At 43.1% G+C, this 19,319-nt stretch overlaps 1 protein-coding gene and 1 long non-coding RNA gene across 4 annotated transcripts in view; one reads left to right on the top strand and one right to left on the bottom strand.

Moving 5' to 3' along the window:
- The first annotated feature begins 12,118 nt into the window (after positions 1–12,118).
- On the top strand, positions 12,119–15,915 carry LOC309635579. The gene is made up of 2 exons (XR_014248892.1): positions 12,119–12,739; positions 13,050–15,915. It is a non-coding gene; the product is annotated as an uncharacterized lncRNA (long non-coding RNA).
- The window catches only part of ACADSB (acyl-CoA dehydrogenase short/branched chain), a 38,534-nt gene continuing 35,020 nt past the window's right edge, over positions 15,806–19,319 (bottom strand). For all 3 annotated transcript variants that reach the window (XM_082406990.1, XM_082406991.1, XM_082406992.1), the window contains one exon: positions 15,806–18,618. In XM_082406990.1, the coding sequence (XP_082263116.1) occupies positions 18,548–18,618 (71 nt within the window). In that variant the 3' untranslated portion in view covers positions 15,806–18,547. The remainder of the gene's footprint in view (positions 18,619–19,319) is intronic.

Raw genomic sequence — 19,319 nt, 5'->3', positions numbered from 1 at the left:
AAATCAACCAGTTTAGGAGAGAAATAAAGCCATTTGCCTATTTTTAATTACCCCTTTAACTATCATTTAGGCTTCCTTATACTTTAATTTCAAAGATGCTATAAACGAAGTCCACACGTGGAGGTGGAAACACATTACAGGAAAAGAGCACCCCCTCCAGGTTCTTGACTCTCACTGTGTTGCTGTGAGAAATTTATTCTGGAAAAGAAAAAAAAATCCCACACATGTATGTGTGTGTGTGTATCTCCTCCAGGCAGATGCTCTGTGTCCCTCCCCCATCCCCCTGGATTAAAAGTCCTGCTTGCGATGCCTCAAAGGGCTTGATGATTTCAATTTTATTCAACAGAGCACAATGATAGCCAGACATTTCTGGGCAAAAGCAGATGGAAATATGCCACCTCCTATCAGCACCCTTGCTCTGGCCAATGTTTGACCTGAAAAGCTTTCTGAGAAAATGAAACCAGTCCACAAAAATCAATTGGGGACCCCTATTTCTTGTGATTGGACATGCGCAGCTCTGCGGCAAGAATCATTATCTCTAAATTGATTGACCCAAATGTCATGCAGATCATCTTGGAGTGGGAAGCCGAAGAGCTTGAACGGCCTGTGCATTTTCTGCTGGCTGCACAGCCAGATGCGGCAGTGGCCTTGACGGCTAACCTCTAACCAAGCGGGTCAGGGTATTCCACTCTTGGCTAAAGGAGTTGCTATAATTTGAGAAAAAGTGGGACTTCAGAAGTTTTTCAACTTTACTTTCTGACCTGCTCGTTAGCAGTTGATTTGACTTTATGAGACAAGGGTATTGAATGAGGAGTCAGGAGACCAGACCAGCTTGTGGTCCCAGCTGGTAATAAGAGCTAAGGTTTGTTGGATGTCTTACTATCTGCCAGCTACTTGGCTGGGGCTCACATGCATTGTATATCTCATTCCTCCCAGCAAGTCTTCGAGGGGGGCGTTGGTATTATCATTTCCATTTTACAGTCAAGAAAATAAAACCTTAGAGAGGTCAAGTAAGCTACCTCGGTCTGTATAATTAAGACATCGGGGACCAAACATCCGTACCCTGCAGTCTGATATCAAAGCCCAACCTCTTGGTCATTGACTGCGTGATCATGAGAGTAGGGGCTTTGACCTTTCCAGACTCAGGTTCCCTGGGCATAAATAAGGGGGTAAGCTGACAAAGCCCTAGGGTCCCAAGCAGCTCGACATTTACCACTACAAGATTTCTCAGAAAACCTTTCAAGTTATCTTGTTTTAGCAGCTAGTTTGCTTTGGGGGGGCTTCCTTTGAAAAGCCATAGGTAGTCCCCAGAGCAGAGAGAGGACAGAGCAGGGTACCCAAGGATCACAGGCAGCTGAAGCTGCCAGGAGGTGGCCCAGTGACAGGTGATGGGTGTGGATCTTGGTCCACCGACTCAGGTGAGCAAGAAGGAAACAGTGCATTGAGGCTCAACGTTCGGGGATGTTTTCTAATAATCATTCCCAATTACCCTCTACCCAAGCCCTCTCTCTTGCTCCCTTGGCAGTAGTAGATCTCAGTTCAACGTGACAAATTCAGTCACTTTTGGTTCATCGAACAGCCTCGGTTTGTTCTTAAGACTTAGCCCTGCTCATTAAAAACCTGCAGTCTCATGTCCATTTTGAGGTTCGCGTGTCCTGAATCTCAGCAATGGCTCGGCCTGTCTCGTGTCTCTAACAGTCTGTGGCGTGTGTGTGTGTGTGTGTGTGTGTGTGTGCGCGCGCGTGTACGAGGGAGAGTGCAAGGTCTCTCTTGACTTTTTCCTTTTTCCCTCTGGTGCTGGGGGTGGTCATGAGTTGGGGATGAAGGAGGGGGAGGCCTGGGCAGGTGCTGTCTCTCCCCTCCTTGACTCAGCTGTGCTCCTTCTCTATGTGCATGTTATGAATGAGCGCTGGCTGCCAAGGGGATTTGCTTCCTGGGCCTTGGGGGTCTCTTGCAAGAGTGGCTGCATTTTACTGCTGGCTCTTTGCATTTCCTCCTCCGTGCATACCTCTTTGTCCTCAAGGGAAAAGAGTCTATAGAAAGATGGTATAACACAATCTCATCTACCTCCCGTGCCAGCTCTCAGGCCTGTGGGCACAAGCAGGATCCATCTTCCTTAACTTTTTGGAACCAAGAACTCAAGATGGGGTGGTCCTGACCCTCTCTTGGGGGTTCCCCCATTGTGCCATGGTTTCCTGGGTCTCTTTTCTCCTGCTTTTATGGGGAAAATCAACAATCCGCTGGCTAAGTAAGGTGTCCAACTGGGAACAAAATGCCAGGCTGCCTTCCTTGTAGAATCCTCAACCTTGGATTTGGGGTGGTAAAACACCCCTTCCTCCACTCTGGTGGGTGGCCTCCCCTCATTTTGAAGGTGGTTTACTGAACTGGTGCCTCTCTGAGGCCCCGGGGGAAGGTGGCTGGTCCTACCCCTGGGGGTTTTCTGAACTCAGAATATGAGGTACTTAGGTATGGTGACCTTATAATTGATTGCCCAAATTGGAAGGCTCTTTTGAAAATGAAGGATGGCACTATTAATAATCATTCCGAGACAGCAGACATGACCTGGGACTGTCTGGGGAGACGGAGACGTATGGTCCCTGATCCTTGAGCACCTCTGGACTCTAGCTCCAGTTCTGGAAAAGGGAAAAATCACATCCTACACCCTGTATACCGTCAATCAGTGTGATGTCAGCTGTGAGCCCCATCCCAACAAATTGACGGGTATCCAGCTTTGTTCAGGGCTCCTTTCTCAGGAGCTCTGTCTGGGTTCTGGGGTCTCACGCAGGATCAAAGTGCCTCCGTCCTCTGCCATACCACCTGCCTCCATGAGAGATGTCTCTTCTCCTGGTCCCGGGCCCTTCCTTCCAGTTGGCTCCTCTGCCGCGTCTGGAACCTGCTTGTGGTTCAGCATCTTTTGTGAGGCCAGAGGGCTCTGCCCAACATCCAGCCTCTTGGTGTCCCGAATACCTTTCCCTCTGGCACACATTTCCAGGGTGCTAGTCTAGGCCACATGTGGGGCATGGAAGGCCTCTCTTTCCTCTTCCAATCTGAAGAAACCCCTCTTTAATTTGGGGCAGATTCATTTGGGGCAATTCCCTTCAAGACTTATTTTCCACATTGGATTTAGGTTTCTCCTTTCCTTCAAACCCCTTTTGTCCATTGAAAACAGGGACAAAAGTCGGGAAAGTGCTGCTACCAGCCTTGTGGGAGGTACAGAACATAGAACCTGCATAAATGGGGAGAAGAGAAAGGAGAAAATGCCAAAAAAAAGAGCAATAGCTCCCCAAATTAATCTTTCCATACTGCTTCAAAGCCACAAGTTCTTGGAGACCAGTAAAGTGTGCTTGGCCAGGTGCCCTGGACGCCACTTGTTCTTCTGTGGAAGCAGCTGCTCCATCTTCTAGAGCCACAGGAACCTATAGAACTTTCTGCAATCACTGAAATGCCCTATATCCACATGGCCCAATATGGTAGCCACTAGCCAAATATGACTAATGAGCACCTGAAACAACTGAGGAATTGAATTTTTAATTTTATTTAATTTTAATTTAAATAGCCACGTGTGGCTAGTGGCTCTCATACTGGACAGAATAGTTCTAGAGAAATCATTGAAGAGGAGTGATAATAACCCAACTTAACATTTAAAAGATTGTCTCAGGCTGCTATGGAAAATGGCTTGGATACTGGGGAAAGTAGAAGCTGGAAGCCAATTAGGAGGTGACTACACTGAACCCAGAGAGAGATCATGCTTCAGATTGGACTAAGGTACTAGTAGAGGTAGAAAGATCTAGAGATATTAAGAATTATTTTGGAGGTAGAACTGGTGGAGGAGGCCCACTGGTTACTGGGTTTCTGCATGCCACTCTGAAGACCCCGTTTGCAGTTAAACAGATCCACTCTCGATGGTCATTTCTGAACCACTCATTAATCGTCACAGAGCCCTTGAAAGAGGACATGTCTTCTCTCAGAGGGGGATGCAGCTGGTTGCCATATGTACTGGGTTGAATAGTGTCTCCCATAATTCATGTCCACCGGGAACCTATGAATGTGACCTTACTTGGAAATAAGATCTTTGCAGATGTAATCAAGTTAAAGCGAGGTCATACGGGATTAGGGTGTGCCCTAAATACAACATGACTGGTGTCTTTGAAAGAAGAGGAACGTTCGCATAGAGCAAGGAAGGCCATGTGATGATGGAGGCAGGGATGGAAGTTGTGCGGCCACGAGCCAAGGAGCTCCTACGATTGCTGGCAACAACCAGAAGCTCAAAGAGGCAAGGAAGTGTTCTTCCCTAGAGCCTCCAGAGGGGATATGGACCTGCTGACACCTTGACTCCAGACTCCTGGCCTCCAGAACTGTGAGAGGATGTATTTCTGTTGTTTTAAGCCACCAGTTTATGGTGTTTTGTTGCGGCAGCCCCGGGAAATAGAGTCACGCAGCCAGCATCCACTCCCTGTTCCTGCCTAGCAGACCAAGATTCTGCTCTGGTAACTACCCTCCTCCAGTATCCATGTACCTAAGGAAGTGGACCTTTCCTGGGTGGGTACTTCTTTGCCCTAAAGGTAATACTACTTTCTTGCCAGGGATGATTTTGGAATGAGTATGGGACTCAAAATTGGCCCGGAGGATAAGAAGAGAAATCTGTGGAGGACTGTTCTTCCATCATTCCTAGAAACTCTTCTTCCCCTGGACATTATTGTGTTAAAGGGTAACACCTGCAGCTGCGGCAGCACCCTGGCTACCTGCCTGAGGATGATGTCCGTGGAAGGGCGGCAGAGTATAGAGATGGGAAGACCCTGGGCCTGATAACTTTGCTGAGCTGCTGAACCAAACAGCCCTGAGGCCCCCAGGACTCTGGGGTTCCAAGCTCTGTGAGGTGACTGAGACAAGGCTCATACCTCCTCCATCCAAGTGGTTTATCAAACTCCAAACCCCCTAAGAGTGTTGGCAAATGCCATTGTCCCTATCTGGTTGACTTTCCGAAGGATGTTTTAGTGTCCCCAGCAACTCCCAGCTGGCTCCCACTTGAATGAAGACAGTGAGTAAAAGAAAGGAGATACATTTACTAAGCGGCTACTCTCTCAAGAAAAAACACTAACCAAAGAGTGCTTCCTATTTGGCCATCCATCCTGCAGATACATTTTCTCAGCATCTGGCCTCAGCTTTTTTGGAGGCTGGGGCAGGGGTATTGCCTTAGTCTGTTCAGGCTAAACTGGGTGGCTTATAAACAACAAATATTTATTTTTCAGTTCTGAAGGCTCGGAAGTTCAAGATTATGACGGCATCGGATTCAGTGTCTGGTGAGGACCTGCTTCCTCATTGACAGCCGTCTTCTCACTGTAACTTCACGTGGCTGGAGGGGCAAGGGGTCTCAGCCGGGTCCTCTCATAAGGGCAGTAATCCCATTCAAAGCACCTTCTAGAGGCCCCACCTCCTAATACTTTAACCCACTTTGTGGGTTAAGATTTCAATATATGAACACAAACATTCAGTCCATAGCAGATGGGAAAGATTCTTTCTCTCTTACCCCCAATTAGGTAATTCCACCAAAACTTTTCATGGTTTCTTGCTTCTCCCTTCTGTCCCTGGCTATCTCAAAAGTTCCTCTCATCCAGAAAAAAAAGTGTATCTCCTAATTTCAGAAGTCCTCACAACCCACCTGACTTTTAATTCCCTAAACTTATTTTGACATATTTCTCCTCCTTTTTTCCTCCCTAATAGGAGTAACTGAGTCCTCCTTTGGTCTAAATGTACTCAGCGCCCATGAACTCAGGCTCAGCTGCAGGCAAACCTTCAGTTCAGTGCCTGGAGTATCCTATCCCACAGATGTGCTCCCAAGTCCATTTTTCTTCTCCAGGGCCAGGACTGCTGGAGGCTCTCCCTTTGAATGTTCTTCTTCTTCCCTCCCACCCCCATAGTCAGCATCATGGGGCATTTCCTGACTCTTTCTAGCTTCCTGAGCTTGCCTCCTTGCTTGTTCTTAAGATTTTGATTCCCTTTTACCCCACATCTGAAAGCCAGTACCTAACGATCCTTGGCTCCAGGTCTCATCTCATCCTTCCCTTGTCAAGAATAAAAACGTTGGGGGGGAATTCCCTGGCGGTCCAGTGGTTAGGACCCTGTGCTTCTACTGCAGGGGGCTCGGGTTTGATCCCCGGTCAGGGAACTAAGATCCCGCATGCCGTGCAGCGTGGCTGAAAAAAAAAGAATAAAAGCACTGGACTCCTTTCCTCAGAGTACCTGCACCTCTACCCAAAGGCTATCAGCTGCTTTTAGGATAAAGCTGGATGGGAAAAGGGGGCAGAGCCTCCACTTTCTCTCTGGTCTTGAACCTGACCTCCCAGTCAAGGCTGAGAAGCAGAAGCTTTGCTTCACATATCACATGCCTAGTTCATACACTGGGAATGGCCGTGCTGGTATCCAGCTCTGCTTTCCTTGTGTCAGGAACCAAATCTTAGAACTAACAACCTATATAAAGATGTGGCAACAGAAGCAATTTTAAAACTAGATAAAAGAGTTTAACTTATTTCATCACAGTTCCAAGAATTCAGCAAGGTGTCTCGGAGCATTTCAGAATGATGTATTCCGCAAGTATTGTACGGATATTCTCAATGTTAGTACTGCACTTAGACCTGGGCAAGGGGACCTGCTGCCCCAGGCCCTGCATTTCATAAACACACAACAGTCCCTGTATTCACTGGGATCTGGTGCTCATGGTGGCACATGGTGACCTGAGCCCTAAGCATCCACTCTCATGACTAACACCTTTCAAGTCATGGGGGACCGCATCTCCTCTGCCCAAAGTGCCTGAAACAAAAGGAGCCTGAATCCTGATGAGGACAATATCAGAGAGAGATACTGCTTTGGAGGTGAGGAGGATTTGCTTAGGGAAAAGACAAATTCACTAACTTGTCAAATCCTTCCTCTTGGAAAACAAGAGTGGCATAGATCCTTGCACAACCGATGATCATTTCCCAAAGCACAGAGCTTCCCTTTTCTGGCTTCTCTGTGTTCCAATGGACAGTTCCAGAAGTTCCCATGAACCGGCATAGCTTTCCAACAGTTTTACATGGTGGCTGACAACATTTTGTAATACTAATAATTCACACGACTTTTATGTATGTATGTCTACATGTAACATGCATGGCATGTGACACCAATTCATTACATTAACTGATGGACACTGAATACTAGAATTGTGAATGGTCTTCTTTTTTATAAAAAGTATTTAAGGGCTTCCCTGGTGGTGCAGTGGTTAGGAATCCACCTGCCAATGCAGGGGACACGGGTTCGAGCCCTGGTCCAGGAAGATCCCACATGCCGTGGTGCAACTGGGCCCGTGTGCCACAACTACTGAGCCTGCACTCTAGAGCCTGCGAGCCACAACTACTGAAGCCTGCGTGCCTACAGCCCGTGCTCCACAACAAGAGAAGCCACCGCAATGAGAGGCTTGTGCACCTCAATGAAGAGGGGCCCCCGCTCACCTCAACTGGAGAAAGCCCGCGCGCAGCAACAAAGACCCAACGCAGCCAAAAATAAATAAAAATAAAATAAATTTATAAAAAAAAAGTATTTAATAACTAATTGAAATTTCAAAAATCAAAATTAAAAATTAAGTTTTATTTAAATAACAAAAAATTTATATAAGTTGGAATTTTATTTGGCCTGTAAATTTTATTTATTTATTTTTTTTTAATTTTTGGCTGTGTTGGCTCTTCGTTGCTGCGTATGGGCTTTCCCTAGTTGCGGTGAGCGGGGGTTACTCTTCATTGCAGTGCGCGGGCTTCTCATTGCTGTGGCTTCTCTTGTTGCGGAACACGGGGTCTAGGCGTGTGGGCTCAGTAGTTGTGGCTCGTGGGCTCAGTAGTTGTGGCGCGAGGGCTTAGTAGTTGCAGCACACGGGCTTAGTTGCTCCACAGCATGTGGGATCTTCCCAGACCTGGGATTGAACCCGAGTCCCCTGCATTGGCAGGCAGATTCCCAACCACTGCACCACCAGGGAAGTCCCTGGCCTTTTAATATTAATAATTTTGAGGGCTTCCCTGGTGGCACAGCTGTTGAGAATCTGCCTGCCAATGCAGGGAAAACGGGTTCGAGCCCTGGTGGGGGAAGATCCCACATGCCGTGGAGCAGCTAGGCGCATGAGCCACAACTACTGAGCCTGCGCATCTGGAGCCTGTGCTCCGCAACAAGGGAGGCCGCAACAGTGAGAGGCCCGCGCACCGCGATGAAGAGTGGCCCCCGCTTGCCGCGGCTGGAGAGAGCCCTTGCACAGAAACGAAGACCCAACACAGCCAAAAATATATACATATAAATAAATAAAAGTTTTTTAAAAAGTAATAATTTTGAGTACTTTAAAAGAAAAATAACTTTTGGAAACAGATGAAAAAGAATTTTAAATTTTGCATTAACTTCAATTTACATTTTTTATGAAGGTACATTCTTTAATTAATTAATTAATTTCACCCTCTTTATTAATTAAAAAAGTAATTACTGATTAAAACAATAAGACTAGGGGAGTTCCCTGGTGGCCTAGTGGTTAGGATTCTGGACTTTCACTGCTGTGGCCCAGGGTTCAATCCCTGGTCGGGGAACTGAGATCCTGCAAGCCATGTGGTACAGTCAAAACTTAATTAATTAATTAATTTTTAAAAACCCAGCAAGACCATAGCTGGGCCTCTGGTGGTAGGCTAGCCCCAGGCCCAGGGACATCAGGGCCTGGCCTCCTCACTTTCAGAGAACACTTGCAGAAATGCTGGTGGGGGAGATGTTCCCTCTTACACAGGGCATGCTGGAATTACTGTGGGAAACCCATAAAGTGAGGTAGTAAAAATGCGAGAGGAACTAGGGGCCGGAAAAATGTTAGAAGTTAAGGGCATAGGACAATTTCAGACGAACATAAGAGAAAAATGAGTGTTGAGAGAAATTACAGAAAAGCCTCAAAACCAACCCACCTACCTGAGAGCACTCTCTTCTGGATGGTACCAAGGAAGCATGAGGATTTTCTTTCAAGAGATATTCCTTTTAGATGCCTGTGGACTATTCTGACTTTTGCATAATCACATGAAGCTCTTTCCTCTAAGGGGCCAGTGGTGAACACTACAGTATTTGATTTGGATTCAGCTTCTTCTTCATCTATATTATTAGTCAGAGATGATGAAATAAACTTGTTTTGAAATGTTTACTCTTCTGGTGATTGCCCTGGATTGCTGAAGCCCAGTAGAAATTTCAGACCAAAAAACCTGCTGGAATGAGGCAAACATTTGTATAAACTTAGGGTCAACTGAGGTGAGAAGTGTACTAACCCCAAGACAGCAGGAATGTCCACCAAATGATGCCTTCTTAGAACACGACAGTAGATGAACGGAGCCTACATTTTTTAATGCTAAAAAAACAACATCCATGCCTTTCTATATCTAGCCAGTTTTTTTTTTTTTGTATAAATTTTTTAAAAATTGGAGTATAGTTGCTTTACAACGTTGTGTTAGTTTTTGCTTTACAACGAAGTGAATCAGCTATATGTATACATATATCCCCTCCCTCTTGGACCTCCCTCCCACTACCACCCCCCCAATCCCACCCATCTAGGTCATCACAGGGCACTGAGCTGAGCTCCCTGCGCTATACAGTTTCCCACTAGCTATCTGTTTTACACATGGTAGTGTATATATGTCAATCCCAATCTCCCAATTCATCCCACTCCCCCTCCCCCTCCCATGTCCACACGTCCATTCTCTACGTCTGCATCTCTACTCCTGCTCTACAAATAAGTCAGAAAGAGAAAAACAAATACCGTACATTAGCACATATATGTGGAACCTAGAAAAATGGTACAGATGAATCTAGCCAGCTTTTAATGTTGGTACGTTTCAACCTGAGTAATTCCCAAGACTTCTTGCCCATTGGACAAGTGCAGGGTTGTTTCAGTCTCAAAAATGCCCTTTATTACAAAATATACTTAAAATGAGCTTAGCAGCAATCAATAAGTATATCCTTAGCCTTTGTCTACTTGGAAAAATCAATTGGGTTGAAAAGATGGAGTATTAATGTGCAAAGGAACTATACGTACATTACACAGTGATAGGTTTCTGTTGTATGACTGAGTGCAAAATAATGCAAGGGATTCACAGAAGCTGTCCACTCAACCAGATGTGCTCCCCCCAGACTCCCCAACCCTGCAAAGGTGCAAAACCTTACAACTCTGGTATTACTTTATTGTGTTTATATCGCCAAGAGGAAAAAATCCATTTCTCTCTAAGAGAAATTATTAGATTTAAAAACACCGAATCTAAGGTGATTTATCTCATCAGTAGTTTCTTCATTAACTCTCTTGCTAACAAAGGTAAGGTCTCATTAACGCAAGCCCCACTGAGTCTCCTATTTTGGGGTGGGAGGATTGCAATGAACACATCGCCCAAAATTGCTTTTGGTTCCACAGAACTAGGTGCACAGCTTCTAGCTGGAGCAAGGCTTCTCACTAGCGCCCTAGACTGGTCACCTGCAACAAGCAAGTCACCTCTGGACTTGGTAGAAGGGAGGGGGTGGTGCCCTGCCCGCTTCTTCCACTCTGCCCCTCTAAGCAAGTGGGGTGTCTGGGGAGTTCTGCGTTTGCTTAGTCGTTCCTGCTATATTGGGGCGCTGCAGAAGTTGAAAAGGAACATGGACTCTGGGGCTGGAATCCCTTGAACACTACTCAAGTTTTAGTATGTGATGAAAATGCTCTGGGGGATTCTGACATAGGCAGATTCCAGGCCCAGTGATCTGACCGGTAAATCAGGAAATCTTCCTTTTTACAAGGAGCTCTGGTGCTATCGGGGCAGAAGGCCCAGGAGAAGGCTGTTTCACTGTTCCCAAGACCTTCACCTGTCTTTATACCACTAGTAACTATTTACATTGTCTCCTAGACCTCAACCTCCTACCTTAATCCTCCTGCAATTTAGACATAAATTTCCCAGAGGCGGCTGGACATCTTTCTGGAGGAGATCTGAAAATAAACATCATACCTAATGACGAGGAAGTTCTGGGACTGGTAGTCCCTGGTCTGCACTTTTAAGACTAGAAGTTATTCTAAAACACAGTGAGGACGTTAGTATGGAGGATAGAAGAGGTGCAATGGTAGAAACTTGATAAATGGTAGAATTTCCACTTACGGGAAAAGAAACCAAGAGTCAGCCAAAAGTAGACATTTTGTCAAAAAGCAAAGGAAGCAGAATCTTAGAAGTGGGGTATCCAAAGCTACGTTCGGAATGGATATAATCAGCCACGAGTTAAGGGTAAAAAGATAACTTTAAGAACATGGTTTAAACTCACTGACAAAAGTGAACGCCAAGCAAAAAGGGATTAAAGGATCAGGCGATGAGTACGAGGGGTTGGTGCAGGGAGAATGCAGCAGCGGCTCACGGAAGCTTATCCTTTAAGGATGGGGAGACCTGAGCACTTCTGTAGATGGAAGCAAGGAGCCAATCAGGCTAGATAAGCTACAAATGAAATTCAGAGAGAACAGTAACCCGAGTTCCTAGGGGAGGTCTTCTTTTCTTTTTTTTTTTGGTGTGACACCCAGACTGACCAACTCGAGTAAAACCGGAATTAGGAGGCACTATTTTCATCATGGGCTGGCAAACTTTTCTTTACGCCTCGTGGGCAAGAGGCAAAATTAAGGAGATTATGCATATATTTATATACCATTTAAAATGTTAAAAAAAAAATCTAGTTTGCAGGTCATAGGCCCTAGTTTTGCCCACCCAATTTAAACCTGGGTCCTTGAGATGTTTTGAAATTTTTTTTTCTTGTCCAAGAAAATATTATGTTTGAATACCTCAGACTGAATCACATAAAATCAAATTACAACTAAAGACAAGATGCTAATCCCAAGGCCAGTGCGGATGGTCCAGTTCACACCCGAGTGTGAGAAGTGTGCCCAACCCAACCCGGGGAAGTCCCCGCTCAGCAAAGCAAGACACACACTGCTTTTCGTGGGAGGGTCTTTCAATGTGGTCAGTGCTATTTACCCAGAGGTCAAACCTTCAAGGGATTAGATGTCAGACCCCTTTTCTGTCCTCTCTGTGTCAGAGTCTTGTCTCTCGTGTGGCCGAATGGAGCTGCCTACGTGGCTGTGGCCATGTGAGAAAAGCAGAAAAATTGGTTAAAGGGGAATTGATGCACAAGAGTGAAAAATTTCCATAACCCTATACACAGCTTTAATTTGATTTATTTTCAATTACGCAAGATTATATTTACTTTATTACAATTGCACAATATTATAAAATTATAAAAATTCAAACAATCTAGATGATGCCAACGATTCTCATGCCATCTTCTTGGCCCCCACTCCCAGCGCAGCCCTCATTGTGACGACTGTATTTTCCCATTTATTCTAAGAATTTATATACATGCTTGGACTTACGAAATATATAGATTTGTACTGTTCTCCACAAATCTTATGTGATTTGTTATTTTCTTAAACAATATAAGCTGGTGATGATTTAACCTCAGAACATGGGTCTTATTCTTTTAAACTGCTGCACAGGATTGCGTAGTGTGTATGTCCATGATTTATATATTCTCCTACCTAGCCATTTCTAATTTTTCACTACTACAAACTACGCTGTCCTTAAAGTCCCTGACGTGCCTTCTTGCCCATCCTCCCAGAAGCACTGACTAAACCAGCTCAGTTTCCCATACTTTTATCGACAATTTGTAATTTATATCTTTATTTTCCAATTAACCAAGGTTATTTAAAGTTATGACGAGTTTTTTTTTTTTTTAATTATTTATTTATTTATTTATTTATGGCTGTGTTGGGTCTTCGTTTCTGTGCGAGGGCTTTCTCTAGTTGTGGCAAGTGGGGGCCACTCTTCATCACAGTGCGCGGGCCTCTCACTATCGCGGCCTCTCTTGTTGCGGAGCACAGGCTCCAGACGCGCAGGCTCAGCAGCTGTGGCTCACGGGCCCAGTTGCTCCGCGGCATGTGGGATCTTCCCAGACCAGGGCGCGAACCTGTGTCCCCTGCATTGGCAGGCGGACTCCCAACCACTGCGCCACCAGGGAAGCCCATGACGAGCTTTTTTGCATCATATATTTTGGTTATTTACTTCTCATTGTGTACAGTCAATGTTGCCTGTAAGTCTGTCTTTTTGGAATTTGTAGAAGTTTCCTTTGTGGCAAAATTCTGAATTAGACAATTCATTTGCATTTGAAAAGAAAGTTTTCTCTCTCTATATATATATATATCAAACTTGTTAATTATGCTACCCAATTCCTCTCTATCTGTTATTACCATTTCCTACTTGACTTGTTGATTTCTAAGTCAGAGGCTGTGATTATGGCTTTGTCAATGTTTTCACTGTATTTTTATTTTTTGTTTTGTTGTATATAGTTCCTAACTACGTTGTTAGAGACATAAACTTCATGACTATTGGACCTTCTTGGTGAAGTCTTCCTGTTTTATTATGAGATATCCTTTTTTTGTCCTTTAAAATTATTTTTGCCTTTAATTCAGTTTTTTTTTAAAATAACTTATTTATTTATTTGTTTTTGACTGCGTTGGGTCTTCGTTGCTGCGTCCTGGCTTTCTCTAGTTGTGGCGAGCGGGGGCTACTCATCGTTGTGGTGCGCGGGCTTCTCCTTGCGGTGGCTTCTCTTGTTGCGGAGCACAGGCTCTAGGCACGCGGGCTTCAGTAGTTGTGGCTCACAGGCTCGGTAGTTGTGGCTCATGGGCTCTAGTATGCAGGCTCAGTAGTTGCAGCACACAGGCTTAGTTGCTTCGTGGCAATGTGTTCCCTGCATTGGCAGGCGGATTCTTAACCACTGCGCCACTAGGGAAGCCCCTAATTCAGTTCTGATTGCTGTCCCTGCTTTCCTTTTAGTAGCATTTGTATGGTCTTTTTCCTTCTCTTTATTTCAACTTTCCTGTGCTGCTTTTTTTTAGGTGTTTCTAACGTTATGTAGCTGGGATTTAAATTTTCCTTTTGTGCCATCTTGACATCTTTTATTTATAGCAGGTGAGTTTAACTCATTTATACTTATAAGTCCTACTATGTTTGGCTATATTCCTGCCTTAGTTTTACACTTACCATGATTTCTTTGAAGAAAAAAAAAAAAAGTTTTGTAAAGTTAGGTTTTTTCTCCTTTATAATGTGAGCTGTCCATACGAGCGATGGCAAAGCAAACATCCTACAGCCACCCACTCAGACCTGCATCCCGCTTGTCTTTCTTCCTGCCTCAGGGAGGCTTTTTGATGGCCGTGATGGAGATGATTTTTTTTTGGTGGGGGGGTATTTCCGTAGTTCCCTTTTCAGTACTTTTCTCATCCCTCTACTGCAGCGGTCCCCAGCCTTTTTGGCACCAGGGACTGGTTTCGTGGAAGACAATTTTTCCATGGACAGGGGGGTGGGGGCATGGTTTCGGGATGATTCGAGTGCATTACATTTATTGTGCACTTTATTTCTATTATTATTACGTTGTAATAATATATAATGAAATAATTATACAACTCACCATAATACTGACAGGAGGTGTAGTTCAGGCGGTAATGCGAGCAATGGGGAGCGGCTATAAATACAGATGAAGCTTTGCTCGCTCACCTGCCACTCACCCCCTGCTGTGTGGCCCTGTTCCTAACAGACCAAGGACCGGTATCAGTCCATGGCCCAGGGGTTGGGGACCCCTGCTCTACTGCATCTTCCTACTGCCCTATCCACCTACTCTCCCATTCTTTCTCTGAGAACACAGATGTTCCCACCACACCAATTTATTTCTTTTACAGGCCATGTTCTCAGCTAGCTTCTCTGCTTGAAAAGATCTGAAACAATCCCTGAAGAATTGTTAGCTAATAAAGGGCTAGTTGGCAGTGGCATTTTACCGGAAGACTCCTGAAAATTAACAAACCTTAAAGACCCAAAGGAATGAATCTGGGAGGGCCTTCATCAGCCAGACTGCCCAAGTTTGAATCATTTCTGTCATGTATCAATAAGCAATTTATTTCTCTCTTCATGCCTCAGACTCCTTGCCTTTACAATAGGCTAACAAGAGCACCTACTCTATAGGGCTGTGAGTTACTATGTGCCAAGAGCATAGAATAATGGCTGGCACATGATAATAGCTCAAGAGAGCTTAGTGCTATTTTTATCATTCTAACAGATCTAAAGAAATACTTTTGCATAGGGTTGCCCTTGGTGGTTTTCTATGTGTGAGGAGACACCAATGAGAACAGAAAAAAGACACCTGACATAAATACATTTCGATAAGAATCTGGTCTTACTCATCTTTGCATGGCAGCTTGGAGTCCACACCACCTTGGGCCCTTGGTCACAGTGACTGCTCAGCACAGGTCACTGAATGACAAATGAAAACAGGGACTAATATCTAGATTTCTAAAATAATGTAGGAAATAATGGGGAACAGATAGGCTGAAATCTCCTATAAGGTTAGACAATAGCATATTACTGAGTAAAAGGTTCAACAATAAAAAATTTCCAGAAGTACTACTATAAACATGGGCAATAAATATCAGCTAGATAAGAGCTATACTGTGAAGATGTGCTCAAAAGAGGTGACCTCTCTATTGAAGAGTTGCTTATTTTGTTTTTTAAAAAAAGGGAGTCCCTCTGGTAAAATTTTATTTAGCATCAAGAATTTAAAGTTAAATTATAAGACCTCTTTCCTGAAAACAAACAAAATTGGTTTACATGAGAGTCAAGCTATCAGCTTGGTAAACAGAGGTATTGTGTCTATCTTGCAGGAAGGTTACATTATTTTCTTACTTCTTCTGTATGTATAACAAACAATTTTGCTTTATTAGAGTAGCAAAAGTCTCCAGTTAGTGCTTTATTTTTTCATTCTCCATAGAATACTGATTTTGTAACACTGATTACAGTCTGATATGTACCATTACAACAAAAGTTTCACTTTATGAAAGATGAGCAAAAATACATCAGCAAGGATATAACTAGTGCATTTACTAAAACACATCATAATCATATAAAACCAAGTGATCACACACAATAATCTTTACATTTGACATACCAGCTACATCCTAGGAGAGCCAGTGTGTTTGGCAGGTGATTAATATATGTAAGTAACGACACTGATCAATCTTAACACTTCCGAAATGTTAATTCTTTATCAGTTAAATCTAAAATAAATCAAGAGTATTGAAACATAACAAGGATGAAATCCAAAATCTGTTGAACAGAGACAGTAGTAAACAGTAGGAAGAGCACTGAATTGGGACCTAGTACATTTGGATCCTTGTCTTATCTTTGGCCCTGGATGGAGGACCTTGGGCAAGTATTCTGGGCTATATGAGTCCTTCACTCTTAAATGAGAGAGTTGGCTGGATGGTTCTCTAAACTCTTTCTAGATTTAGCTTTCCATAATTCTAAAATCTCTGACACCAATTCATTTTTGTGTTGTAAAGTGAAATGTCTAACAATACTAAGTTGGCAGTTGGGTTGAGTCCAGCTCTGCCACACAAATACAACTTGTTGCTTGTGTTCAAGTCTCTTCCTTCTGAGCCCCATGACAGCCCTATCCTCAAATTAACAAACAGTAATGACAAGCTTCAGGGGGTAAACAAGCTTGTCCTCCACTAGACACAAACTCAAGACCGCCAAAGTCATGGTTATTAAGAAAAGCTATAATGGAAGAACTATGGGGAAAACCCACAACACCCTCTTTGGTAAATGGTACAATAACACAATTCACTAATAGAAGAAGGCAGGTACGGATATTAATTACAATACATAATTAATTTTCAACTATTTGTGAACTTGTACAAAAAATATACACACAATTAGAACTGTATCAATATGAACTATAAATTCAAGGTCTAGATGTACACGGGAGCCTCTCCCATGCTGCTAATGTGAAGGAGGCTTACTGTAGTTTCACGTGTTTGTAACTCTACAGGAGGAAGCTGGGATTCTTTTTACTAACGTTGGCTTCTTTTCCGTTATCTGAAAAGTCCACCTCTCTCACATAATCACAGAAATTAAAGATGTCCAAGCCCCCCTTTAGGGCATTTCCTCCATCCCCTACTTTCCTTATCAGATTACTGTCTTTTTGTTCTAAAACACTGAACAACTGGCTTCCATCAGCCCTATCTGAAAATCAAGTAGACTTTCTCTCTTTTGATCTAAGGTCTAAATTTGTCCGTATTTCTTCCTAATATTTTAATGTAATTCCTATCTCAATTGTATTTACACAATTCTGAATATTTAACTATGGTATCCATTATAGAAATTAACCCAATTCAATGAACATGAATGCGCAAAGCAAAATTACTTTGAAAATGTCAAGTTTTCTTAATAAACATTATCCTTTCATTAAAGTACTAAAGTGCTTCCCTTTTGACAGCAGTGATTACTTTAAGCAACTGTATGAGCCTTGAAACATTTTCCAACATCTCTAACCCGTGCCCCCTTCCAGAAAATATAAAACACTCACCCTTCACTGTCCTCCTCCCTCCTGAGGGGACTGAGGACCTGTACTCTACAAGGTCTCTTCTGATTGAGAGTCCCTGATACTGAAGAAATGGCATCGCCAGCCGTATATTATGTTGAGCTTTGCCTTTCCATAATTTGACTGTAAAACAACAGATTTATTTTTGCCTTCCCAGAAATGTCATTTTTTATATTTCCAAATATGCTTTTCGAACTCTACAGCTCCCTTCTATCCCTCATTCCTTACAAGATTTTAATACACTTCTTTATGGGGACAAGACATCTCCTCTTGAGAATCACTGAACCAAAATATAATTTCTGAATTACTATTCATGATAAGGCTCAATAACTAACTTTGAGAAAACAGTATTCAATTTAAAGACAGAAAAAAATGAATATTACAATATTGAGTATATTCTAATTATTAAACCAAATTATTTAAACTTCATACTTGAAAACTAACGTAGAGACTTGTTTTTAAAATGATCTACTGAAACCATAATGAAATGCACCTTTCATACTGGTCAATTATAGTAACAAATTATATTGCTTTCCTTTGTTGAAATGCTTTCTTCGATTACATAAACTACAGGGTTATACCCTCATTTTCCACTCATTTTCAGATATTCAGAACTAAAACTTTTAGATTTTTCTAAATAAATTTTTATCAGTTGCTACCTAGTTTAGCAACTTAGAATCGAATCTATTTCTTCTATAGAATTGCCAACTACCACAAACGTCTCTCTGACTGATGCACAATGACAGGGACATAAAATACCCATGTCTGCAAGAAATACTTATATTGTCTTTATTTTTCCAAATTCTAACAGAGTGAAATTCTGTATACCCTGAAGCTAAAATGATAATGCATATAGAGTTTTAAAAATAGTTTTGGAGAAAATATGGATGCATTTCTTCCCAAAATGATTTAAAAATGATTTTCTGCGCCTAAGTTAAGCAGATTGGAAAGAGGAGACAGGAAAGGTCTACCTCCAGATCCAAGGTGAAGGGCCTAAATAAAATCATTCAATGCAGCCCCCAACAAGGCACAATAGTTTAAAATTTTACACCAGTGACACCAGGGAGGGGTCCCCCTCCCGTGGCTGTCAGTATTCTGAATCTATGCGCTTTGCAATGGTGTTCAGCTGGATATTTGAAGTTCCTTCATATATTGTACCTTAATAAACAAAGGGGAGAATAGGAACAATTAGGAGTGGAGGCATGGTTAAGAGTCTATACAAGAAACAGCTCTGCAAACATTACCTCTGCATTTACTGTAAAACTTTACCAGGAACACTGTCCAATGTCCCCTGAATATGGTACTATTTGACAAGGTAATTCTGCCTCAGAGATAACAATTTTCTATTTGGTTTACAGATTTCCAGAATCAGTATTAAACAGTTGAAGTTTTTTGTTCCTAAACTCTCAACACACAAGCCTGGATGGCTCCTCAGGAACAGGCAGCTTTCATAGCTGCTGTTTCTATTTTCCCACCTGGCAGTGGCGCAGCGGAACGCTCAGGCTTGGGTAGGCATTTAGCGTCTAAAATTAGAACTGAGCGTCAAACAACAGCATTAAACTAATAGAAAATATTAACATTTTTAGTAAAAGAAAAATTAAGACAGTAGATTTTGTTGTGGTTTTACTGAAAGGCCTTCAGAGGCCTTGAGGCATTTAAAAAGGTAATTTGATGTTTTAAAAATATATATATAAAAATCTACTTTTTTGAAGGAAGAAGTAGGGGAAAAAAACCCAGCCACAGGGCTTCCCTGGTGGCGCAGTGGATAGGAGTCCGCCTGCCAATGCAGGGGACACGGGTTCAAGCCCTGGTCCGGGAAGATCCCACGTGCCGTGGAGCAACTAAGCCCGTGCGCCACA

This window comes from Balaenoptera borealis, assembly GCF_965194805.1.
Source record: "Balaenoptera borealis genome assembly, chromosome: 10".
NCBI classification, from domain to species: Eukaryota; Metazoa; Chordata; class Mammalia; order Artiodactyla; family Balaenopteridae; genus Balaenoptera; species Balaenoptera borealis.
The sequence above is the reverse complement of the archived record's forward strand: the minus strand, read 5'-3'. Positions and strand labels throughout refer to the sequence as shown.